This window comes from Daphnia pulex, chromosome 12 (assembly GCF_021134715.1).
Source record: "Daphnia pulex isolate KAP4 chromosome 12, ASM2113471v1".
Taxonomy (NCBI): Eukaryota; Metazoa; Arthropoda; class Branchiopoda; order Diplostraca; family Daphniidae; genus Daphnia; species Daphnia pulex.
Window position 1 is genome coordinate 3531732 of NC_060028.1, and position 25306 is coordinate 3557037.

General features: G+C 38.3%; 3 protein-coding genes and 3 long non-coding RNA genes across 8 annotated transcripts; 3 read left to right on the forward strand and 3 right to left on the reverse strand.

Moving 5' to 3' along the window:
• Nucleotides 1-938: 938 nt before the first annotated feature.
• On the reverse strand, nucleotides 939-6670 carry LOC124209013. Of its 2 annotated transcripts, XM_046606883.1 has the most exons (15): nucleotides 6550-6670; nucleotides 5737-6375; nucleotides 4387-5666; nucleotides 4213-4317; nucleotides 3782-4147; nucleotides 3619-3726; nucleotides 3307-3542; nucleotides 3065-3246; nucleotides 2910-3003; nucleotides 2504-2853; nucleotides 2330-2447; nucleotides 2178-2269; nucleotides 1994-2117; nucleotides 1648-1932; nucleotides 939-1586 (listed from the first exon to the last, which is right to left on the reverse strand). In XM_046606883.1, exons 10-15 carry the CDS (start codon nucleotides 2834-2836, stop codon nucleotides 1303-1305), a joined length of 1236 nt encoding a protein of 411 aa, XP_046462839.1. In that variant the 5' UTR covers nucleotides 2837-2853; nucleotides 2910-3003; nucleotides 3065-3246; nucleotides 3307-3542; nucleotides 3619-3726; nucleotides 3782-4147; nucleotides 4213-4317; nucleotides 4387-5666; nucleotides 5737-6375; nucleotides 6550-6670; the 3' UTR covers nucleotides 939-1302. The 2 variants fall into 2 exon arrangements, with proteins under 2 accessions (XP_046462839.1, XP_046462840.1); XM_046606884.1 differs by having other exon boundaries at nucleotides 5737-6670.
• A 109-nt stretch (nucleotides 6671-6779) lies between these two features.
• LOC124209077 lies at nucleotides 6780-8380 on the forward strand. Of its 2 annotated transcripts, none has more exons than XR_006880770.1 (5): nucleotides 6780-6956; nucleotides 7009-7076; nucleotides 7142-7668; nucleotides 7731-8069; nucleotides 8129-8380. It is a non-coding gene; the product is annotated as an uncharacterized LOC124209077 (long non-coding RNA). The 2 variants fall into 2 exon arrangements; XR_006880769.1 differs by having other exon boundaries at nucleotides 6780-6952; nucleotides 8129-8379.
• A 5131-nt stretch (nucleotides 8381-13511) lies between these two features.
• Nucleotides 13512-14481, forward strand: LOC124208747. The gene is made up of 3 exons (XR_006880574.1): nucleotides 13512-13903; nucleotides 13967-14204; nucleotides 14274-14481. It is a non-coding gene; the product is annotated as an uncharacterized LOC124208747 (long non-coding RNA).
• Nucleotides 14482-14685: 204 nt separating this feature from the next.
• Nucleotides 14686-15956, reverse strand: LOC124209066 (protein ALP1-like). Its single transcript, XM_046606935.1, has 2 exons — nucleotides 15832-15956; nucleotides 14686-15727 (listed from the first exon to the last, which is right to left on the reverse strand). Exons 1-2 carry the CDS (start codon nucleotides 15954-15956, stop codon nucleotides 14686-14688), a joined length of 1167 nt encoding a protein of 388 aa, XP_046462891.1.
• A 420-nt stretch (nucleotides 15957-16376) lies between these two features.
• On the forward strand, nucleotides 16377-17740 carry LOC124208787. The gene is made up of 3 exons (XM_046606655.1): nucleotides 16377-17093; nucleotides 17158-17447; nucleotides 17519-17740. The coding sequence occupies exons 1-3, from the start codon at nucleotides 16499-16501 to the stop codon at nucleotides 17666-17668; spliced, it is 1035 nt and encodes a 344-aa protein (XP_046462611.1). The 5' UTR covers nucleotides 16377-16498; the 3' UTR covers nucleotides 17669-17740.
• A 180-nt stretch (nucleotides 17741-17920) lies between these two features.
• LOC124208788 lies at nucleotides 17921-18890 on the reverse strand. The gene is made up of 3 exons (XR_006880593.1): nucleotides 18586-18890; nucleotides 18285-18522; nucleotides 17921-18215 (listed from the first exon to the last, which is right to left on the reverse strand). It is a non-coding gene; the product is annotated as an uncharacterized LOC124208788 (long non-coding RNA).
• Between the last annotated feature and the right edge of the window lie 6416 nt (nucleotides 18891-25306).

A 25306-nucleotide genomic window follows, 5' to 3' on the forward strand; every position in this document is an offset into this window, starting at 1 on the left:
CTTACGATATTCTAAAAATAAATGAAATTTGAATCCTGAAAATTTTATTGTTCTTTGAAAACCAAATTACGTGAATTGCACTGTTGGCACTTGCAACCTTTTCAATGTTAGACACAATCGAATTTGGTACAGGGAGCGTCGATAGGTTACCGGCAGTTGGAGGATTCTAAAAATAAAAATAAATATGATTTCCGGCAAAAATTTCAATGTCCTATGAAAAAAAATGTACAAGAATTGCTGTTTGAACCTGCACCGTTTGTGGTCGTCTTTGTCATATTAACCACACTCGAGTTTGCGAGTATCGATGGCATGTAGAGGCACTTGGAGGATTCTGAAATTAAACGAAATATGAATTCTGGCATACATCTTAATGTCCCAATAAAATAGAATTACCTGCACTGCGCTGTTGGAACGTGCAATGTATGTTGTCTTCTTTGGAATGTTGGTGTTTCTGATTATTGGTGCCCGAACAGTTGCTTTTCGGGACGCAGGGTTGGAATCATTTTCCTAATAACTATAATAATTACGATGAACCACAAAAAAAAGATACAAAAAGTGATACATATGCTGTATACATACAGTTAAGTTAGATGCAGGAGAAATTTTTGAATTCGCTTTATGAGACAAAATGGAGAGCTGTTTGAAAACATCTGTCTGGAGATCAGACAGAATTGTTTTAAGCTGGGATGATGTAGGATCTCTATGCATGCTGTCTACGACATCCCAAAAAATTTCCCTAATTTGGATTCCAAGAAAGTCTTTCTAATCAAACCGTAATCTCTCAAGTGGCTAGAATAGACCACTTCATTTTTAAATGCCTGTAGTACAAGCATGTGAGCATTGTTTTCATCGAACATGGTCTCCCTTGACGTCAAAAACAGTCTTGACATCCATGGCAAAGCATTCTGATTGGTAGACCAGGCTGTTCATGCGCATATTCATCAAGTACGGGGTTCAGTTCAACCAGCTTACACAAATTATTAAAACTGAACAGTTATAAAACACAGTTTTGTATTTTTCATTGATTTAAAGAAAATAAAAGAAGGCTAACAACTTGTTCCTTTCTATCAATTCAGTAAATAATATCTTCATCTGTGCTGTTTTCTTCATCAGACCAGTTTAGGATATCTGTTTCTCCATCAGACCAGTTTAGGAAATCTGTTTCTTCAAAGTCTTCCGCTTCTTCATCAAAATGGTTATCATCGGTTAAGTAGTCTTCTTCATTTTCTTTTTGGGATTCAACGTCAGGATTCGGAACATTTGAAAGAAAAGCTGTATTGGTTTCTTTAATGAAATTTTCGTTTACTTCCTTGAATTTAGAAACTGCCGAGACCAGCAACTGATGCAATTTTCTTTTTCTTGTGACCATATAACATTTTTCTGACGAGCTATTTTCATTTCTTTAGAGGTTGATGTTGAAGAGAAAAAAATATCATTTTGTTTAATTTGATTTTCCAATAAAGTCGTGTGTTCCAAGAGAGATTTGACATAGTTGCGCATTTCTTTTTCAGATTGCAAGACTTCTTCCCTGGAACGCAAAAACATCATCCAGTTATCTACAACTTGATATTTTTCATGAAACGTCACTGTAAATAAGAAATTCCAGTAAGTGTACTGATAATTATCGGTTTATCACATTATACTTACTATTTGATCTACACTGACTGCCTGATAAATTTTGCCATGGAAAATGACCAGTCAAAAGATTGTCTTCCTGGATTTTGAACTTGGAGTTAGCACTAATGAATGCAATAAGCTTAGATCTCTTTTTCGACATCAGAGTAATTGCTTTTCTAAATTTAATCCTTTGTCCAGATGTCGTAGCGATTCTTGAAATTCGCGACTGAAGAATTTTTATGTGGGCGTTGTAACCTTCCAAAGAATTTTGGGCTTGTTGTAATGGCAACTCATCTTTCAAATGTTCTTTTCCCGCTGAAAAGAATTTTATTTAATATGATAAATTTGTTTAGTTTTACAATGCGAAGAAAGTTACCTTTGCATTCTTTTGCCGCTTTTCTTAATTCGCCGAGAAGTACAGGAAGCTGTTCAATTTTCAATTTGTATTTTGAAATGTCACTTTCCAGCTGTTTGTTTGAAATTTCAATTTGTTTTAAGGCCTGTAAATGAAAAATCTATAGTTTACGTAATTGTTCACTAATGTTTTTTGCTTTAATTACCCTTTCTCTTCTTTTAATCAGTTGATTAACCATTCCCTTCTCCTTTTGATCATTCCAAAAAAGAACGGCAGCTGTTAAGTGGTCCCGCCGATCTATATTAAAGAAAGGAATAAATAACAAATCTGAGCTTCTGAATGATCAAACAATTTTACTTGCAATCCCCATATGCTTTGTTACACTTCCATATCTTGACATTTTGGAAAAAACCTGTTCCTGTTCTTCCCCAAGTGTTAAGGCGGCTTCTGACATCCAGTGCCCAACCCATATTATCTATTAATTTAAATTATTTAAAAATAATTGGTAGTTTTAGCACAACATTTCTATACCTGGCAGTACCACACGTGTACTTTGGCATGCATTCTTCCAAGAAACGGTTTCATTCCTTCAATCATAGGCTTGTATTCAGGAAAAAGGGAGGCAACTTTCTTAGCCCAATCCCAATACCGACATATGACATCGCCACACAAAAAAGTACAAGCTTTTTCTGGAAGATCGAGATGCATGAAGTGTGTGTGTCTATAAATGTTTCTCCATGATGCATGTTGACTGCCCTGTCCAGAATGCCGTGTCGGCAACTTCGCATCATAATTCTTGTCTCGTCCAACTTCTGAAATTTTCCCGCATCTGACCGAGCGGCCTTGAAAATGGAATCTCCACATGTTTGACTTGACTTACTCTAACAAATCACGTTTAGTAAACTATTTATTTGCATTACAAAATAAAATAAGTCACCTTTGGTACTTTAGAGTCTATTTTCGCCATATGGTTTGTCATATCTTCGTCAAATGCAATGACAACATCTCCATACAAGGATGACAAGTTAATTCTGTGGGAAAATAAAAAAAATTAAACTATTGTACTGAATATTATAGAAGACGTTTGCCTACCCCAAAGCAGAAAGCAGGCGATAGAGCTTAAAATTTCCATCACAATGAGATGCCAGCATTATACCCTTACAACTTAAACAAACTGTTTTGTCTTTGAACTTGACTTTTACATCTACTTGATGCATGAAATGTTCGTAGTAACGGCTGGCATTTTGAAAATGTATTTTATTAATAGGCCTGGACTGAAAATAAATATTATTGAGTTAATTCGGAATTTATAATAAAATGTTTTAGGTAATTACTGGTTTTTGCCCGTCAAACAGAGTTTCAAGAGTCTCTATAAACTTATTCATAGAGGTTCCAGGCATATTGTGCTTTGTAAGATACCAAAATCGCAACAAATCTGCCGAAATTAAGTAAGACATGTTTTGAGGATCACCTGGCCAAAATCCAGAGGTAATGTAATCAATTATTGATGATTTGGTTTCTATTTTGCAATTCTTGCATTTAAACTTTGTGGATTTTAAATCAAATCGACCTATATCAATTAATAACAAAATAAAGGTAAAATATATTCGTTAAATAATTTGAACCACTGTTTAAAATTTTCTTACCATCTTTTGTAACAACAGCAATGCTTTTATCACCTGCCAAGATTTCAAAATGCCCTTTACATTCACAGCTAGTGCACAATTCTGGAGGAAAACATGGAACTGGAACATCTAAATGATATAATTTTGGTTATTTTGTACAATACAAAAAGGCTTTCACTCCAACCTTTTGAAAATAGTTCTCCATTTTCATCAGCGAACTGATGAGATAGTAAACACGTTGATGATGTCAATGTATCCAATGTCCGATTATGAAAAGGTTGTGATTCGTGGTGTTCTAAGTCACATTTTCCACAATAAAACATATTGCAACTGCTACATCGAACAACATATGCTGTGAGTTGCTAACCACATTTTTTACAAGGCAAGAAATGAAAGGCTTGTGTTGCAAATACATCTTCCAGCAGAGTTTGAAATGCTTCCTTCCAGGCACACTCTGTTGCTTCAACCCTTTCTTTCCAAGATTTCTTCTGCATTCTTGTGTCATCCTTTTCATCTATGACACTATTTTCAATAAGGTTGTGTAATGCACCTGTAAAAAAATCGCAAAAAATTAAAGTTAAACTGTAAAATAAATGAATAATTGAACATGCTTACTTGTTTCATTGACATGCTCCATATATTCTTGAAAAGATGTACAATAATTTACATGATCATTGACGTAACCTTTTCTTCAGGTGTCGTCTTGACTTTCAATAGTTCCTGTTACAAAAGATATGGAAACTTATTAATATTTGACAAAAGGAAACAACAAATAAGTTGTATACGAACCTCCAGAAGAAGATTTTAAGGGTCTTTTTCTCTTCTTTCCACGACCTTTTTCTAACTCGGGACCACTTTTACTTGCAAGGGCACTTGAACTGCAAGCACCAAAACCACGAGTACCAGAGAAGGGATCTTTCTTTCTAGAGTTTCTTCTCTTTTCATTGTACTCGTCCATTTTCACTCTTTTGCTTTTGGGATTCAATTCACTCATTACAAATTAGTTGAATCTATACGACATTGACACCATCAAAACAACAATGGCTGCCATAACCAACAAAATCCGATCACGTGATTCTCTTAATTGGTTCCGGCATAAGCCAATCTGGAAGGCTAGCCACAAAACAGCCAATCAGAAAGCTTTGCCATGGATGTCAAGACTGTTTTTGACGTCAAGAGAGACCAGGCTGTTTTCATCAGCCAATTGATTCATCTATATTATTGAAAAATCAAATGACATAAGCACTCGTAGAAAAATTTAAACAGAATTTTATTTCGTTGAGTTTTAAAGTAGGAAGATTGTTTTTGCCCTTCTCCAACCCTTTGAATTATTTTCCTACGAGACCAAAGTAAAAATAAAAAAGATTACCTATAATAATAGTACTACTTAACCAAAATGCAGAGAAATTATGCCCTGAGTTCGTGACAATTTATATATTGGGGCCTTTTCTTTTTCTACGGGTTTCAGTAGACTTAGTTTCTACTGTCACCTCATCAACAAAACCTTCGTTATCTTGTGAGCCGGTCGCCATTTTTACTTTGAAAGAGCTCTAAAATTTAGAAGAATTGAATTCAGCAAATTCGCTGTCATCCAAGCCAATCGACATTTTTGTAAACTTAAAAATTTTCCCTTTTGGCCGATGGGAGCTCGATTGCATGGGAAAATGAATAGGAAAAAAAGGCAACTCGTTGGACCCTTCAACTGGTTTCTGGGTCATAGTCGGTGAAAGGGTCCACCGCGTTGCATGATTTTATGTTGGTTGGTGCAACCACAACCCAATAAGCGTTGACATTGTCCATAAGAAAAGTGTACGAATGAAAAGTCAAAGAGAGAGTTAAAAAAAGAGGGACCGACCCCTTTCTTCCCCACTGTTATTCTTCCCTTCCTTGACTGTCCTTCCTTTTGTACCCTTTTCTTATGGAATGTCAATGTTTTTGGGATGTGGTTGCATCAACTTGGTACTAATAAGTATCCAAGATGGGAACCTCGAACCACTCTATTCTCAATAACATTACATTTTATTAATTATTTTATTAATTACTGCTTCGGTCAATAAGTCATTAAACACCTTTATACACAGAAAAATAAAGTTGATTAGCTTTGTATGTTAATGCTTAATAATTATTTCTCTAACTTACTCATGACTAGGATGAATAGCTTCCAGCTGCTTCAGGTAATAGTTAACAATGATTCACATTTTAGATCGAACTTGGATTGCAAAACTTGTCATAAGTGTGTAGCACATTCACAATTTATGTAAATCTACAATCTTTTTCAGCGATTATTTACGGTATATTCAAGATCATTGTCAATAAAATTTGCAAAAGAAGACCTGTTTTGCAGACATGAGACCTTGCCCCAAAACAGCTGACGCTGGCCATAGTCTATCCCTTAATACATCAATATTTACGTAAATATTACCCTCCCTTAGAAACGAAAAAAATAGAAATACCACATTACGCATGACTCCAATGCAACAAAGGAATGTGACGGGCGTTCAGGATCTGCAATTAGTATAAAATAACACATTTAGGGTAAAAATTATGAATATTAATTGTTATTTTTTTAATTCAAGACTTTGACCGTCTTAAATAACTCAGAGCTTATAGAGAAGCCCAGTATAATGCAGAGGAGGAAGACGTGGATTCACAACAAGAAAGAGATTCAAATGATGATCTAGGTGACTTTGATTCGCTAGGTGAATGAGTCGCTCTCCTTATCTTCTGAGGAAGATAAGGATAGATAAGTAAGATGAGGAAGAAGAGACGAACAAGAGTCTGGAGGTTTGCAAAAAAGGGCCCATAAGTGTAGATTCATAAATAATAAAAAAAAGGAAAAAGGCAAAGAAAGACTTAAAATCACTCCCAGATAAGTTGAGTACTCACTTCAATACTGGTAATTAACATTCAAACGATGGAAAAGTATGAAATATTTACGTAAATATTACCCACCCTTAGAAACGAAAACATTTGAAATCCCTGGCAGCCATTTTTATTGTACTCTCCTCCGCGCCCCTTGCGGAAGCCAGCTTGGTTCGACTAAATAGGAAGGCCGATATGACTTATATGGGTCTAAAATGAAGGCCAATATTTAAAACCTTCTGCTTGCTTCCGCAAGGAGCGCGGCGGAGAGTACAAAAAATGGCTGCCAGACACCTTCTTTTCTTATGACCAATAATTTTATAGGACTCGCGTCATTCTGATCCCATTAGTGAGCTTCATCTAGCTCTATTGGAAGTGATCATGTTACGTTATGTCAATAGCATGCCATTTCTACTGACAGTTAAAAATGAAGACATGCGTGCAATATCCACAAGCTACACTATTAATAGAAAAATGAAACCCGTTTGGCCCCGTAGGTAATAAGTATACTTCAATAAATGTCAAAATTCACCTTACCATAAATTTTAGGACCTTGTATTGTCTCAATAACACATGCAATGCGACAAAGGAATGTGATGGATGTTCTGGATCTCCAAGTAGTAGAAAATAACATAATTAGGATAAAAATTATGAATATTAACTGTTATTTTCTTTATTCAAGACTATGACCCTCTTAAAGAACACAGAGCTTATAGAACGGCCCAGTATAATGCAGAGGAGGAAGACGTGGATTCATAAGAAGAAAGAGATTCAAATGATGATCTATGTTACTATGATTACACAGATGAGAAAAGTTCTGATTCCAAGAAATTGCTCTCTGATTCTTCCGAGGAAGATGATAAACAAGACAAGGCAGAAGGTGAGAATCAAGAATTTGAAGGATTCGAGAAAGCCAACAATAAACAATTTGAAAAAAGGGCCCGTAGGGCAAGATATATTAATAATCAAGAAAGCAAAAAAAACTCAGTTTCGCGCCATTTTCACGACAGTTTACAGTGTTTCTTCAATTCCCACTGTATAACTGTGAATCAATTTACAAAATTTCATCATGGGTTACGCAGAGCGGTGCGGGTAACTATTAAAAACAAAAAAATGTTTGAGAAAACAGTAATCCTTACATTTATAGCACATCTGGATGCCTTAACTACAGCCTCGACCCTTTTAACGAATTTTGTCCCAAATATTCAGGTAAGAGAACAAAAATTTTGCCACAGATTAAGAAATAACTTTACTTTTTTACACTTCTTTAGATGAAAAAATTGAACCGGAACTGTTTCACCCAAAATTTGACCTATCTGATGATGAATCTGACTACGACTTCTATTCTGGCAAAAATGAAAGCAAAAAAGAGTCAGACATTGAGACTGACATTGATAGTGAACAGGAATGAGAAATTCAGAGCGACAAGGAAGAGGGTACTGATGAGGATGAGGGTACCAACATGGATCTGAAGACTAACAAGAAACCCACCAAGCAGCAGGAGAAAGCAAGAGCCCGTAAGAAAAGATATTTGAATAACAAAAGGAACAAGAAGATCAAGCTGGACATCGATAGTCTGCCAGAGAAGTTTGTTGCCAAGTGCTCGACAGGTAATTGAATTGTAGAAAAAAAAGTAATTTATCTGACATTTTTTTTTTACATTCCGAAGAATCTGACAGCGATTTATAGTACAACAGCGAGAAAGACGCATGGAAATGACAAAACTTCCCAATTTTTCTAAAGATTCTTTCTATCCCCATGTTTGTTTGTGACTTGAATGTTTGTTTGAGCTTTTGTCTTATCTTCCTAATTTGTTTCATTCCAATAAAATTGTTTCCCAACAGAAAAAGAATAGTGTTGAACTTACAATTCTGACATTGAGAACTGAAGTGAAACAAACAATTCTAGAAAACAAAAATTTTTGTGTAGATTCAGAAAATCCCGACAGCGAAGATTAGCCTGACAGCAAGGACGACGTTAGTTATCAACAAATATTGAAACTATAAACTGCCCCCTCCCTTCTAGTTGTTTGTAAACAAATTTCGTTGTATCCTCCCATGTTCGTTTTAGCAAGAAAACTCCTCTGCATAGTTCTCCCCTTTTGTCTCTTTTTCCCAAATTCCATTTTTAAAAAACTGTTTCAAAACGGAAAAAGATAGTATTAAAAACTTACAATACCCTAACAATTCCCAAGTTTAGAAATGAGTTGGCAAGTTTAGAATCTAAACTTTCCTCGTCATCTAAACTTAAGATGAGGATGATGAAGGTTTAAAAGGTGATTAGGAAAGTGAAGAGAAGTAGGAACCTAACAAAAAGCAGCTGAGGAGGCAATAACGTAAGAAGAGAAGGGTAGATCACCGACAAAAGAGAAAATGAAACTAAATACTGACACACTGTCTGAGAGTTGACTGAAAAATGTAACGAAGGAAATCTATAACTAAATAGAAACAAAGTAATTTTTCCTAATAACATTTTTTGTAGATGGAAGTTCCAAATACATTCACAGATCCGTTAACCCATGAAGAACTTAAAAACTTCCTATTTAACTGTAACAAACTAATTCGCCCCTTAACCTAAGTTTTATCAAAACAAAAATTTCTTATTATTCGGTATGAACAATAGTAGACTATCATACTGTGGGGCTCTGCTCAAAGATATGGATGAGACTTACGAAAGGGAATTATATGTAAAGATCAGTGAACTCATTTCTCGACCATTTGCAAAAAATAAACTTGGGTTTGTTTAAGTTTGCAGACAAAATATTTAATATACAGCATTGCCAGTTATAGGTTTTTGTATCATAATAAAAAGGTCTTTTCTAAGATGTTTCAAATAAATAATTGGAATTTTGCTACAATTTAAGATTCCCAAATTTTAATTTATCATGATCGCCGATTAACCATTTACTTATAGATTAAATTGTAAAATTTTAATTTCTGGGACGATACTGAAAATTTTACGAGGCTTAATTAAATTGGCGTATTTCGATAAAAGGGCTGCTTGCAATTTTTTATTGTTTAAATCACTTCGGTTACCACAGTAGGCCTAGAGGTATTGCAGATGTAGGCCTGGAGCAATCGGCAAGTTGGTCCAAGAGAGGCGCAATGCTTGAGGCTATCGTATCAGACGAAAAGTGACTTGAGCTGCCGCGTTTAGTGATTTAAAAAAGTTTCGAAAGGTTGTTTCTTTACAAGATTTAATTATTTTGATAGACACATATTTAAAAAAAAAATTAACGTTTTTATTTACGTGAGTTTTCTAGTCAAATATAACATTATAATATTGTAAATTATACAAAAATGATGGGATAGCCCACCTCGAATAAAAATGTTTTCGTCGTTTCTCAATACCCTCGCGAAAAATCTGAAAAAATTTCATCTTGTTTTGTCTATTTTGTTCTCTAGCGGTAGAAATAACAACGTTTATGTCTCATATCCTTTAAGGTCTGTTGATGTATTAATATTTTCATTTTTGGTAAAAAAAGGGAGATTTACCTCGGACAAATTGTAAATTGAACTTTTTTTAATTAGCACTATTTCAGACTTGCCGCTCGCTTAAATTTTTAAGCTGTGCGACGTTCAACGATTACGCTCATTGAACCGCCCGAAATGATTTCGCCATGACATCTAGCGCTGAAAATTTACACTTCTTGGTGAAATGAAAGAATATGGTCTTCGAATTGGATCACGTGGAAATCAATATAATTCAAATCAGTTTTACACGCTGATTCTCACAGTATTTTGTCTTCTAAACCCTCTTCGACATTCATTTATTAAGGAAAGTTTGTAGTTGCATATTTTTTTATCTTTCTCCAATACTTGTCCTTCACTTAATCTTATGATAAAATAGTGATTGAGTGAAAGCTTATTAATGGAAAATAATAATTAAAAAATAACCTGTTCAATCTTGGCTGTTGTCTTAGTGATAATAAGTCTCGTCGTGCATGGAAGAGTCGTCGCAGATCGGTGAACTACAGCTGTAGAGAGGACTTCATAACAGCCATGTTAGCAGAATTACTATGACGCAAACCCGGAACAATATTGGAAGCAGCCCAAGTAGAACCAGTTATCTTGTATATATCTTAAAGATATCTTAATCATTCTTTGTCTTGTATAATAGGACGGGAGAGAAAACAGGCAAGAAAGAATTTAAAAAAATAATTTTGACATGCCGCTGCAATGATATTCAGCGTTAAGACTAGTTGCAGCAGTATTAACGAATTTCCAGCCAACAAAGATATCATTAGTTATCTTTACAGTAGATGTAAATATATCTAGAAGATATCCACAAGATATCTTGTTCTACTTGGGAGCACTCTAAAGGAAATGCTAAATATATATAAATATCCAGAAGAAGGCATCGACAATGGCTTGTTGATGGCACTTGTACGATACGCAGTCGTGAAAAAGACGACAAATTTGTGGTCGAAAACCCAATATTTGTCTATCGATTAGAGATAACAAAGAAAGGGGTCGAAAAGAAAAAAACACCGAAAACTGCTCGCGCAATTTTGCTCAACAAAAAGACGACATTCTTTCTATCTGCATTTTGTGTGACCTCACTTCCACCTTCCTTTCCTTTGAAGAGGAGCGTTTTTCGTTCCCTTTCCTTAACTTTCGTTGGCAAAAAAGGAGAACGAAGGCCAACATCATCCACCGTATTACTCTTACTCCCCCTTAGAAGGCGGCATGCTTCTGATCCCCTGTTCATCCCCCATTTTGTCCTCTCCTACCCCATTCTCTATTTTTAATAGCAGGTGCTCACCCACCACCCACACCATCAGTGGGAGAATCATGGCCGCTATCCGTTGCATTCGTTGCCCTTTGCAATGAACGGTAAAGTCTATATTCAAGAATTAGGGAATAATGAAATGTAATGCTGCATAGTAAACACATAATTTGAATAGAAATATATGGGCTATAAAGCATTTGATGTCTATGCTTCTTGCTGGTTATACAAGCGGCTTAGCTATACATTCGCGTATCATTCATTTTCAGAAAAATTTCTAAGTTCCAATTTTCGTATTTTCGATAATGGAAGAATTTTGTTTTGAGTTGTGAAAACAGTAACCAAGTAGCTGAGTAGGGAAGCCGGAGATATAGGACCGGTCGAAATAGGCCCCGACAAAATAGGCCCGGCAAATAGGACCCCAGATAGCACACTGCCGTTCCAAAGACGTCCCAAACACGTCACTTTGAGACGTCTGAGATGTACTTGGAACATAGCAGATTCCCAAGTTTACATTCCTTGGACGTCTTTTACGTCTAGCCAATGTCCGCTTCGCCGAGATCCGATGGCGGTCCCTATCCCGTCCCATGGGATGGACTTTAGACGTACTTGGGACGGAAAAAGGAAATCAATAAGTTACTAATAATAAATCTTTTTCTGGACTCTGAATTTCGTTCCTATATTCTTTACTCTTTTTTTTATGAGTGTTTGTTGTGCCGACATTTTTTCACGAACGCTTATCAGGATATTCGGACGACAAGTTTATTTGTTGTTGAGTATGCAATGCGGTATGCTACCGGTCACATTATAAATCAACTGGATACGAACAACAAAGTTGAATAAATATGTAACCTCAATCGGGGATCGAACCCGGATCGTCGTGGGTAGAAGCCAATACTATACAGATGAGCCACGAATTCTTATTTGTAACTCTGAAGATAAAGATAATAATAAAATTTTAGAATCAAACTTTGCCGCGAAAAGACAAAGACAGTTTCTCCGAAATTTTCTAAGTGTCGAGAAGGAACCAAAATATAAAAACGGGACGCATCAGAGACTTCTACGAGAGGGAGTAAAAAATGAAGTATCCAACAAGATGAAAATGAGTAACGTGTTCAAATAAGGGCTGGCAATGGGACATCTTAGAGATTACCCTGTGCCCACTGCACCACCCGCACGGCTTTGGCCCCGCCTTGGGACAAGAATTCCTATCTGGGACCTGACGAAATAGGACCCTACGAAATAGGCCCACTTTAAAACTATTTTTAAAGCGGTCCTATTTCTCCGTCAAAGTGGGCCTATTTCTACCTTTTTTTCCAAGTTCCATAAGGAACAAAAAATATGAACAAATTTCCGTGTTTTCTTCGCCATTTATTTGTTCCGCAGCTCGATCCCCCCTTCAGCGGCTCAGCCTTGAACGCGTCTCTTCTCTTCAGCGGCTCAGCCTTGAACGCGTCTCTTCTCTTCAGCGGCTCAGCCTTGAACGCGTCTCCCCCCTCTACCTATGCCAATGCTAGTGCTCAGGTGAAGTAGGAAATGAACATATTTTATGAAATAACTCTTACGGATTTATTTTAAACATTTTCATAAACAATTTCATGTTTTTTAAAGCAATAAACGTTTATTACTTTTAAGTTTATTGTTGTATGGGGCTGACGCGAGGTGCTGCTCAAGCCGGACAGAAGGGTGGTCAAGCGGGGGAGGCTGCATGCACTCATGGGAAAGGGATGAGTGAAGGGGGGTTTACATTGGCCATACCATATACGCCCATGTTTTCCCTTCTCCATGCATACCAACGGTTGGTCTAATGGTTAGCAACCCGGGCTGCAATTCGTAAGGGCCGGTGTTCAAATTTCGATAAAGTCAAAATAGAAATTTTAAAACAAATATTTTTGAAAAATTCAGCATCCAAATATAGCATCAAGCACTTTAATACCTTGCGGCAACATGTTAAATTAAGTAAGTCAACGGTTAGGCTTTACACAAAGCTCGTTTATTACATTTTTATAAATAATTTAATTCGTTAAAGCACTAAACGAAAATTAATATTATAGTAGAATATTTAAGTCTAGTTGTCTAAGATTTCCATCTATCGGTGAAAATGTCGTGGTTCGATAGCGTCATGAAGATGGCGTCATGTGTTAATCGCCAATCAGCGTTTTATTTTCAACATGAAAATTATCAAATAACTTATATCGTAAATTATCAAATACATTTATTATTTATTATTTATCATAAAAATAATGTATTAAATGTGTTCCATTATCTATTTGCAATCCATTTTTAATTATTCAAAATGCACACTCGTTTAGCAGACGAGCGTCACCAATAGCGTGGTCATGGCGTCATGGCGTAAACGCTATGTGCGTCCATCGTTGAATCAGAGAACTGCTTTAAAAATTTCGTTCTCACTAAACTAGATACTCTGCTATAATTCTCTGATTTTCCACCTGAAATCAAGGAAACATTTTTACTCGTGCTCAACTGGATTGCGTTTCTTGATTGTCCTACGATCCATCTCGCCAGAAGGCTTTTCCTGATACCCGATTTGGTTAACGTATTGTTAACCAAAAGCCAGACTGCGCGGAATATTGTTGGCAAGTGTAATTTTCGGCTGCTGTCAAGTCAAGTAGGCCTACTCATCAAGTGTCATGTTGTTTGAAATTGTGTTCAGTTGCATTACAGTTTCAATTGTTCACAAGAAGTATTTGATAAAGTAATGAAATTTCATAATTTTTCAAGCGGGTGAGAATTCTAATAACTATATTTTGCGAAACAGGTCTTACATTGGAAGTAACAGAAGGTGGATTTTGGGATATTGGCAATTGAATGGCCAGACAATTGAGTCTGGTGAACATGTTGGCAATCGTAAGTCTGCTTTCAAGCAAACGTGCATGAGGTGTACATTTATAGCTGTTCAAACAACATGTCTACTATGACTGTCATGACTCCCAAACTTGTCGTGTTCACCATTGATGTTAGAGAGCCTATTGCTGAACTCTACTCAGATGCAGCGAGTAAGAATTCATAAATTAGAAATCATAATCACAGATATTGAACTAATAAATGCTTTTTGTAATCTATAGATGGAAATAACAACAAATTCCAGGGCTTCGAACCACGACTGCTAAAGTCAGGTGTATTATCTCAAGAACTATTCCGTCAGAAAGCTAAGTCTTCAAGTCGGAAGAGCTAATTGTTTGATTTAAGAGAAAATCCATTTAAAAAATAATTGTGACTCTTTCTTGTATGAGTAAAAGTAGTTTAAATAAACACGAAATTTGACCAGCATCATCATTCAAGTTTTAGCACATTTTATCTGGTACTGGTATTGTCACTATCGTGTATTCTTGTTGATGGAGTGTGGATTGAAATTGGCAAACTAGCTGAACTGGGCTACTTTATACGGGCAACTGGAACACTCAGCTTCTCAGGAACTCAACAGAGAGATCGAAGAAATTAAGAAAATGATATTGGGTATGTAATTGATACGGTCATTTATTCATCGTCTTCCATGTCATAGTCACCATCGTTATTATAGTACAACAGGTCAATTATCTCATTCCTTTTCTGGATTCCGGATTGAAGATCGAACCAGTCATCAGCAATTTCATCAACATTTTCGTTATCAGCACCGAGTGCACGGTAATTAACCATTCTTTCTCCTCTGCTTATAAGGAAATTGTGTAAAGCACAGCAGCAGGAGATAATCCGTGAAGCTTTTTTCACATGGGCATATATATATCGCAGTCGGCGCCATGTGTTTTTTAAGGCCCCGAATGCGTGCTCGATTATGATTCGGGTTTTTGATAAAATCGTGTTGTAGTTTCTTTTTTTAACAGTGTTAGCAAGACTTGTTTTTATGGAAGGCATGATATGAGGTGAACATGAGAATGCACAATCACTCAATAAATGATATTGTGCACCAGGGAAAAGGGAAGTCGGATCTTCGTCAAGACGGACTCCCAAATCAGAGCAGCGGAAAACTCTTGAATCATTCGCACTACCAGGGAATCCAGCAAAGGTGTAGGAAAAGGCACGGTTTGGGAGACACACAGCTAATAATATGAGGGAATGGCGCATTTTCCGGTTGCTGTAATCTTTCTGATTTTCAGACGGTGTAACAATTTCTATATGTGTCCCATCCATAGCTCCTATTGCGCCAGGAAATCCGGCAATGTGTCGAAAGTTTTCGGCAATAACAGGAACCTCTTCAGCTGTTGGCCATTTGATGAAACTCTGGAGATGTCGTTCAATAATCTTTGTAATATTGTTGACAGATCTCCAAACCGTCGATATGGATCGATCAAAAAGCACTGAAATTTCGCGATGCGTACATTGATTAGCCAAATACCACAACGTGATGTACAACATTTCGTTCATCGGCACTGGTTGTATTGAACGATGTGGAAAAATTGCGGAATCCGGAAGCTTGTGGGTGTCGCAAAACACAACCAACGCTTCAAAAGATGGGCGGGACATGCGAAAATGGCTTTGAAAATCCGTATCCGTAAACTGTGGTATGACAGTGCACACAAACCTAACGAAATAATGAAATATTGAAATATCTAATACCACCAACAGCTTTAAAAAAGTATTATAACGTATTTATATGTTGTACATCCTCCGTTCGCTTCAACGTACCCCGATACACGGATATGACATTCTCGAATGTTTCTGGCAATTCCAATACTAGCTAATAAGAGAATTCTTGAAAGACTATAAGAAGGCTGTAAATCTTCTTCGTCTTCCGATTCGAATTCTGGCATGTCAGACAACACTAAGTCAAAAACAGTTTTGCAACCCACCACAAGCGCGCAGTTATCCATGACCGTGATCTTAACTATCTTGGATATCAACTGAGAAGAAAAATAAAATTAGAAAATGAGAAAACTTTTTCCCATTTTCTACTTTTGTTTTTGGAATGAAGGTCTCTTTTCTTTTACTTTCACGACCTTGGAATATGCGTAAAAATCTTCGAAGGAAAAGTCAGGTTTGAGGGGGTAGGAAAGAAAAAGCAAATTATGTTAATTGGCACAAAAAGTATATTTTGTCACATTTTTAAACTCTTCCTTCGAAACATTTTTCGCCAAGCTCAGTTACGCTTCAGTTGTTGAGTAAGTAAGTACTGTGACCATGGAAGACAACCGTGAATTTGATTTTAAGGGAAATGCGATCCTGCATGGATTTATTACTTTTAAGTGCGACGCATTTTACGTTTATTCGTGCCAAATGGATGATGGTATGTAATTTTCCATTTAAAATGTGACTGAATTACTGAAAACAACTTTGTGTTTCAGGAACAAGCTATATGGTTTCCGTTGAAATCGATGAGGTGCCTCTAGAACATCATGATGTACCGTGCCTAGAACCCACTGAGCAGAATGCCATCAACGGTATGAATGAACTTATATCAGCCCAAGAGAATGAAGAGCCCATATCTGTAGTGAATGTGGATCACCAAGAAAAGGCTAACGGCGAGCTTGATTTTGACGTTCCGTCTGAGCTAAATCGTCAATCTGAAACCGTCAGCGCAGCAGTAACGTATGGGGGGAGCGAAGAAGCTGATGACACGGACAACGATCTCTGGTCCGGCAAAAGATCACAAGTACGGAAAGAATTAGATAATCGTGCATCTGTCGTTCTTTTGGACATCATTAAGGAACGGTGGGAGGCAGTTACGGACAAGAAAGTATCAAGATCTATCTTGTTTACTTCGATTGCAAGAGAAATGAGAGCTAGGGGAATTAAAATCAGTCGTAAACCAGAAAAAGTCTGGTCAAAGGTGTACGACAGGTGGAATAATATAAAAAGGTCGTATACAAACTTCAGCGACTCATTATCAGAAACTGGAAAAGGTGCGTCGGCACCACCACCATTTTATGAGGAACTTCAGGAATTGATGGGTATAGAAAACCTTTTTGTAACTTGTTTCATATGTTCATTCCGTTTATTAATATAACTTAACAGGTAGTAGAGCAATTATGAAGCCCAAAGCATTAAGCAGCTCCATGCCCTATGGAAAAAGAGCTGCGGAATCTATGTCATCCATAGATAACGAGAAAGAAAGAGAACTAATTAGGAAGGAAAACGCTGAGTTGGTGGCACACGGGGCAATGACACAGGAAGAAGCCGATGAAGCGGAACAACTGCTAGGTGGTCCCTCAGTACCCGCCAAGAAAAAAACTAAATTGGGTGCATCTGCCAAGATTATGAGTGACGTAGCTTCCAGTCTGGATGAACTGAAGTCTTTGGAACAGGTAATCATAGAATAAATCATCAATTGACACATTTATGCTCATCATGTATTCATTGTTTCATAACTTTAAAGAAAAGGATGGAAAATGCTGAAAAAAGACAGAAAGAGAGAGACGATCGGGCAGCAAAAAGAGATGCATTCATCCAGGAGACCGAAGAAAAAAAACTTGCTGTTGCAAATGCCATGGTTCAAGTATTGAGCGAAATACTAAACAAGAAATGAAAATGTTTGTCAATGCATTTTTAATTCCCGAAATTTTCAATTCTTTTTCAGTGCCTACTAACAATAAACGAAAATTCCACTGGGACATGACATTGTACTCTTTTCTGGTATCTGAAGCTCCTTTTTTAGTTTCTGTAAAGATGGTACGGCACGATAATCTCTAGCTCTTCCTGTAAACCAATGTTTTAGTCGTTGACACATACCAATACCGATACCAGTACCAGATAAAACGTGCTAAAACTTGAATGATGATGACGGTCAAAATTCGTGTTTATTTAAACCTTATTTACTCATACAGGAAAGAGTCACTATTATTTTGAATATGAATTTTCTCTTAAATGTAACATCTCTTCTGACATCGAAAACCCTCTTGAAATAATAACCCTGACCGGCAGTCGTGGTTCGAAGGCCTAGAAAAACGACCACTTCACTGGCGAATTTGTGCTCTCGTTGACGCGTTAACGTATAGATTCATGTAATCCTGTTCGTGTTTCACTTTTGGCAGGGTGCATGTTGATCATTTCTTTCAATTTGTTGTTATTTCCATCTATAGATTACAAAAAGCATTTATTAGTTCAATATCTGTGATTATGATTTCTAATTTATGAATTCTTACTCGCTGCATCTGAGTAGAGTTCAGCAATAGGCTCTCTAACATCAATGGTGAACACGACAAGTTTGGGAGTCATGACAGTCATAGTAGACATGTTGTTTGAACAGCTATAAATGTACACCGCATGCACGTTTGCTTGAAAGCAGACTTTCGATTGCCAACATGTTCACCAGACTCAATTGTCTGGCCATTCAATTGCCAATATCCCAAAATCCACCTTCTGTTACTTCCAATGTAAGACCTGTTTCGCAAAATATAGTTATTAGAATTCTCACCCGCTTGAAAAATTATGAAATTTCATTACTTTATCAAATACTTCTTGTGAACAATTGAAACTGTAATGCAACTGAACACAATTTCAAACAACATGACACTTGATGAGTAGGCCTACTTGACTTGACAGCAGCCGAAAATTACACTTGCCAACAATATTCCGCGCAGTCTGGCTTTTGGTTAACAAACGTTAACCAAATCGGGTATCAGGAAAAGCCTTCAGGGTAGTTATGCACCATCAGTACTTGTCAAAGTATGGTATGGGTAAACAGCTCCTTTTCTACCATCTAGATTCTGTGTCACAATATCTCTGATTTTCCCCTTCCAATCTAGGCATCCTTGTTACTTCTCAACTGGATTGGGTTAGCTGACAATCCCACGAGAAGAATCCATGGCTAGAGTGACACACCATCAGTGGAGTTGATCCAGAACTATGGTATAATCAGTTCCTTCTCTTCAATCTTGATTCAGTGCTCTAATTTATGGGATCGATCCCAGTTAAGGTGGAAATATTTAATGAGTAGAAAATGACTATCTTAAAATATTTATGAAACTAAAATATTGAAGTGGGTGGGGTTGATTGAGGTTGATGGTGGGTGGGGTTGATAGATGGTTTTCATACCCCAGCAAAAAACTGTTTCCTTTCCCCTTGAAGGAGATTAGTTGATAAGAATCGACGTAAAATGTATACGGAAAATTACCCGTGTTTTTGCTTGTGAACCGATGAAAAAGTCACGTATTTTCACGACAAAAAAACGTCGTGTGACATTTACGGACTCACCTGTCGTGTAAAATCACGACAATTGTCGTCTTTTTCATGACTTTTTTTGAGAGAGACCGATACCAAACGGGAATAGAAACGGAAATGTATCTCCCCCCTCCGTCCAATAAACAGTTCGACGAATTTTTCGATCGATAATTCAGCAAACAAAAAATAAATAAATAAATACGAAAAAAACATTTCAATACGAGTGGTGACCTAATTAAGTTTGCGACCTATGTTTACTATACGGACGGTTCTAATAAATCCAATCAACATCCAAACAGGACACCCAACCGCCACCACCAGTAGTACCAATTGTTGGAGAAGATACAATCTCGAACAGTCGGAAGAGGCTTCACACCTCGCACATTGACATGTACCCCGTATTATCTTGTTATGTCTATAAGAAACCTGTCAATCACTCTGGAACTGCTCTCTGTGTTAAATAAAGTGAAGTAAGCAGGTGTACGTATTTGATAAAGTCAATTTATTTCAATAGGTTATGGGCCCAGTTTGGCTTGACAAAATTATCATCTTTGTACGTCACCAACCTGGTATAGTTTTATGTTAGTTGTTTGCATATTTGACAGTCCATAAACAATTCTTTTTGGTCCTAGCCTAGTGCTGGTTGGTCCATGGTTTATTGCTGTGTCTGTTTTTCTGTATGCTAAAAACTAATCATGTCTACCAATACTTTTTCAACAAGAGATGCCAGTCACGTTACTAAGTTTAACGGCAACAACTTTCCTTTTTGGAAATTTCAAGTACTACTAGTCTTAAGACAGTATGATTTAGTGGATGTTGTGTTGGGAACGCAAGTCAAGCCCACACCAACAATGTCAGCAGCAAGTCCACCTACAGTTACTAACAATGCAGAAATTACCTTGTGGATGAAGAAAGACCACTCTGCGAGCTGTTGCATTGTAGCTACCATTGAAGAAAACTTTCAACGATCACTCATTAATTGCAAGTCTTCTAAGGAGATGTGGGATCGCCTAGCAGCACAGTACGAGCAAGCAGCTTCAGAAAATAAGTATTTCTTACAGCAACGTTTCTACAATTATTCCTTTCAACAAGGCCATGATGTGATGTCACATATAACTGAAATTGAAACTCTGGCTAACCAGCTAGGTGATCTAGGTGAAATTCAGTCAGAGAATCAGATCATCACCAAAGTGCTGTGCACTCTACCACCAAGCTTCAGATCAGTCGTTTCGGCATGGGAAAATGTTGACGAGGCGAAGAAGAAACTCCCACTTCTTACCACTAGGCTTCTGAAAGAAGAAAGTCTGAACAAGATGCACGAGAGTGAGGAGTCTGCAGAGGATAAAGCATTCTTTTCAAGAAGATCTAATCAAGTTAGACCCAAAGATGCACAATCAAGCAAGAAGATTGACCAAAGAATCTGCTACTTTTGTGATCCAAATGGAAAAACTGGCCATATTGAAGAACGCTGTTGGGTCAAACATGGTAGGCCTACTCGCTCACTCAAGAATGCAGATGCAGCTTTGAGTCAACAGCATACTGAGTGGCCATTAAATTACGGTTTCTCTTCACATATATAGTCATATCTTGCAAGTACTTGCAGAGATCCGAAAAGCTGGTTTGCCGACTCAGGGGCTTCTCAACACATGTCAGATCAACGATGGATGTTTTCAACTTTCAACACCGTTGTTAACGGAAGTTATCCTGTGAAGGGGATTGGATCTGACAACAGTCCACTCCAGGCAACAGGAAGAGGAAATATCTGTATCAAGTCCAAAGTTAATGGCGAATGGAAAAACAACACCATACACGATGTCTTATTTGTTCCAAAGCTTGGAGCAAATTTATTCTCTATTCGGGCAGCAGCAAGAAGAGGAGCCAAGATCTTATTCGACGACGAAGGAGTCAGCATCACTCATCTGTTGTGGCGACAGGCACAAGTAAAGGGACAAATCTCTATCTTCTTGATTTTGAACCTGTCAACCGTGGTGAACCTTTTGATCAACCACCATTCTCCACGTCTCTTCTTTCAAAAACAAAAGCTGCACCAATAATCACTTGGCATCATCGTCTTGAAATGTTAGAAGAGCGTGGCAGAAATGTTATTTTTAACGAGGTCATTCCAGTTTCTCCCAACTCTACAGATGATGGAAGCCAAAATGGAGATGGGATTGATTTGTGTTCGTCTGTTGAAGATTATCCTACTGAAGACTCTTCCCATATTCCATGCATTGCTCAAGATCCAGATTTCTGTTCGCCTGTTGAAGATTATCCTGCTGAAGATTTTTCCCATATTCCATGCATTGATCAAGATTCAGTCACTATTGGAGCTTATTTGTGTTCGCCTGTTGAAGTAACGCCGCACATTCCGGATGACTTGCCATTATCAACTGTTCCAAAAACTGCATCGATTCTTGGACCACGTTCAAGACGGCCTCCTGTGCGATCGGCCGACGAGTCTTTAACAGGAATCTATGTGGGATTAGCAGCAGTGTGTTTGTTGTTGTTGTCCTGTGTTTACTTCCAAAAGGACGAGAATCACACTACCATACTGCTTTGCAGCAGTCATCAAACAAAATTGGACGGAATAGTGAAATATTTGTCAGATCAGTTTGAGATCACTTCTGGACCTGTCGACTATTTTGTTGGCCTAGAAATTTCCCGGGATCGACATAAGAAGCTAATTCACGTGTCTCAACAGTCCTACGTGAAGAAAATTCTCGCCAGACTGGGAGTAGAAGATTATCCTTACCAAGAGGCTGTTGGATCCTTAATGTTTGCTGCAATTTGTTCTCGGCCTGATATATCCTATGCAGTTGGACAGGTAGCCAAATTTTCCAGCAAGCCAACTAGAACTCATTGGAATGCTGTTAAGCGCATTTTCGCGTACCTGAAACACACATCTTCCGTCGGAATTTCTTATTATGAAGAAGGCGAAAATCATTTATTGAAAGCCTTTTCAGATGCCGATTGGGGTGGTGATACAGATGACGGCACTTCAACAACTGGGAATATCTTCATTCTTAAAGGTGGTCCCGTGGCATGGAGTAGTCAAAACCAAAAATGTGTCTCCCTATCCACCGCTGAGTCGGAGTATGTTGCAGCCTGCATAACCACTAAAGAAGTTGTTGAGAACCAGTTGGCAGACGCCCTAACGAAGAACGACGATTACCAGAAATTGTCAAAATTCAAACTTAGTATTGGGATGTGCTCTTTGTCTAATTTCATGTTTGAGTGGGTGCATGCTATTTATTTGTGTTTGAGATTGAGTGGGTGTGTTGGAGAAGATACAATCTCGAACAGTCGGAAGAGGCTTCACACCTCGCACATTGACATGTACCCCGTATTATCTTGTTATGTCTATAAGAAACCTGTCAATCACTCTGGAACTGCTCTCTGTGTTAAATAAAGTGAAGTAAGCAGGTGTACGTATTTGATAAAGTCAATTTAATTCAATACCAATACCCTCTTTATTCCTTGATGATTTCTCCCTGTAGCAGATGAGGTATGAACGCGAGCAAACAACAATTGAGAATAGATCCCTTACCCATATCGCGCTGTTATGATTGGTCTGAATTAGTAGTCAGTCAGAGAGAACTCTATTTACTATGAACACATTCGCTATGTGCATGGTTGTGAGTGTAGATGTTATTTATACATCGCGAGGGCGGTGGCTGTGCTGGCAGTCACGCGTTCTCTCAATATTATAGTTTGCCATCATCAATCGTTTGATAGCATCAAAACAGCCCATAGTGTGTAAATAGTAGATTATATGCCTTATATGGAGACGGAAGCGCCCAAGATTCACGATGAAAACCGGAATAGTCTTTCGTCATTCCAGGGAAACGCAGCCGAGATTCTCGTTCACGACAGCGTTTCCAGCACGTCGAGTCCGGCCAGTATCTCATCGACCACTGTTTGGATCTACCGCCCGACCTCGGCGGCAGTGATGAGCAACGAAGCGGCCCAGCAGCCCAGCCACCCGGTCAAGCGGGGAGGAACGCCGTCCAACAGCAACGTATTGAGACGATGGGGCAAATCGGTGAAGCCCGAAACCATCTCGACGACGGTGTGTAGTTTCAAGATGCCCAACAGCTTAGTGACGGCATCTAAACCCACGTCCGACATTGAACGACTGACGACCACAGCCCATCAAAAGTGGCCAGGTCGACGCTGGCCAGCCAAATGCTAGGTAAAACTTCCATTCCTTCCACTTAACAAACCACTGAATGGTGGATCACTAAACCCAATTATCAATTTGACAAGAGGGGCGATGAAGCTGATGCCGATTACGTCAGCAGCGACGGCAGCAGCAACCAGGCGACGGCGACTTTGGCCGAATCCCCCGAAGCTGACGGACTCGCACCACCCAAATCTTCTCCGCATTTCCTGCAGTTTCGGATTAAACGTATAGAGCGCCTTAACTGCCCGATATTTCTCAATCCACTGAGACGGATCGCAAAGTTTTTCGACCAGGAAACGCTCGCACTGCTCGTTAAACTTAGCCCGTCTTTTTCCTCTTGCCGAGATAGTACAAGCTGGACAAAAGAAACCCGTTCCTCACTGCCAATAACGGGAGAAACTAGTGTATACTCATCCAATTTCCCAAACCAACAAGCTTATAGTAGAAATGAGACAATTTTGCTCGTTTTCGAGAAGAATGTTATATGGTGGAATTTTACCTAATATTTTTGTCACAAATCCCTTCTAACAACATTTGAAACCACATTTTCTCGGATAAAAGGCAAAGGAGTGAGTTTTAAGCAGAAGCATAGAGCCCTGAAAAAGAATTGAGAATTACGAGAGGGATCACGTAGTGATCCCGATGGGTAATTAGAATTGTACTTAGATGAATGAGAGAAGACCCTAAGGGTGATTTTAAAGATTTTGTAAATTTTAATTTTAAAATCCACAAGGCCTAATCTAATTAACTCCTGTTGTAGAATCGATTGAAAGTTGATTCTCGTGCCCAATTCCCTGCTCGCAAAATTGCCTCCGTAGACCAACCATCTCTGGCTGCCTGAGAAGCTGCCGCGCTTCTCGTCGAATGAACCGAAAAGGTATTCGTGTCGATTCCCGAGCCCTTCAAAATATTCTTTATCCATCTCGCTATTGTGTTTGCAGTAACTGGACCATGTGGTGGCCTAACACTCACCCACAATCTTTGGTCTTCTGAGCCTGAGCTAAAAGCCACTGTGGCTTCCATAAAGGTTTTAATGGTTTCCACTGGACACAACAGCAAATTAGAAAATGTTTTAATAGAAAAAGAGCCCAACGGGCCCGCACGCTGAATTTTACGAAGCGTTTTTAATGAAAAATGAACAGCCTTGTTCGAAAATTTAACTGATTTCAACCCAATTGCCTCTATTTCGGCTACTCTTTATAATGTGGCCAGCGCGATTAACGTAACAGCTTTTCCTGCTAATTGTGATAAAGACAACGAACTGTTTTTTCCCAATGATGCTATGTATGATAAAACCTTCTCCGGCTCCCACATAGCTGGGTATCTAGGCTGTGGGGGGGGGGGGTATCGTTGTAACACGCTTTGAGGAGTCTGGCCACCAATGGAATCTCTCCAATTGGCAATCCTTCAATCAAGTCCATAGTCTGGGATAACATTGAACGATGCACATTAATTGTGTTATAGGCCTTGCCTGCGACTTTCAGACTCGACAAAAAATCCAGAATAACAGCTTAATCTGCTGAAAAGGGATCTTTACCACCTTCCATGCACCAACGCAACCAATTACGCCAGGCTGATTCGTATGATGAGAGGGTATTCTTTTTCGATCCTGCCAAGAGAAGTTGACCACTCTTTCCGTAGCGGATGTGACTCCCCCATCGGAGAGGTCAGCAGAGTCCGTCTGGGTTGAAAAAGTCGCGAAACGTCGCAGCAAAGCTCTAACAATAGCGAGTACCAGGGCTGACCTGTCCAAACTGGGCAAACAAAAATAACTGTTGGGTCAATCCATGCGAAATCGACCAAAGCGTGTGGTGACCAAGT

Bases quoted from the DNA above. Each gene is read 5' to 3' on its own strand.
- LOC124209066 (XM_046606935.1), bottom strand. From the start codon at position 15,956: ATGCCAGAATTCGAATCGGAAGACGAAGAAGATTTACAGCCTTCTTAT. The intron at 15,728-15,831 runs GTACGTTGAAGC...TTATTTCGTTAG, and splicing joins TGTCATATCCGTGTATCGGG to GTTTGTGTGCACTGTCATAC.
- LOC124208787 (XM_046606655.1), top strand. From the start codon at position 16,499: ATGGTTTCCGTTGAAATCGATGAGGTGCCTCTAGAACATCATGATGTA. The intron at 17,094-17,157 runs GTATAGAAAACC...ATAACTTAACAG, and splicing joins GGAACTTCAGGAATTGATGG to GTAGTAGAGCAATTATGAAG. The intron at 17,448-17,518 runs GTAATCATAGAA...ATAACTTTAAAG, and splicing joins AACTGAAGTCTTTGGAACAG to AAAAGGATGGAAAATGCTGA.
- LOC124209013 (XM_046606883.1), bottom strand. From the start codon at position 2,836: ATGTGGAGATTCCATTTTCAAGGCCGCTCGGTCAGATGCGGGAAAATT. The intron at 2,118-2,177 runs GTAATTAAAGCA...TTTCATTTACAG, and splicing joins TGATTAAAAGAAGAGAAAGG to GCCTTAAAACAAATTGAAAT. The intron at 1,587-1,647 runs GTAAGTATAATG...TCTTATTTACAG, and splicing joins CAGTCAGTGTAGATCAAATA to TGACGTTTCATGAAAAATAT.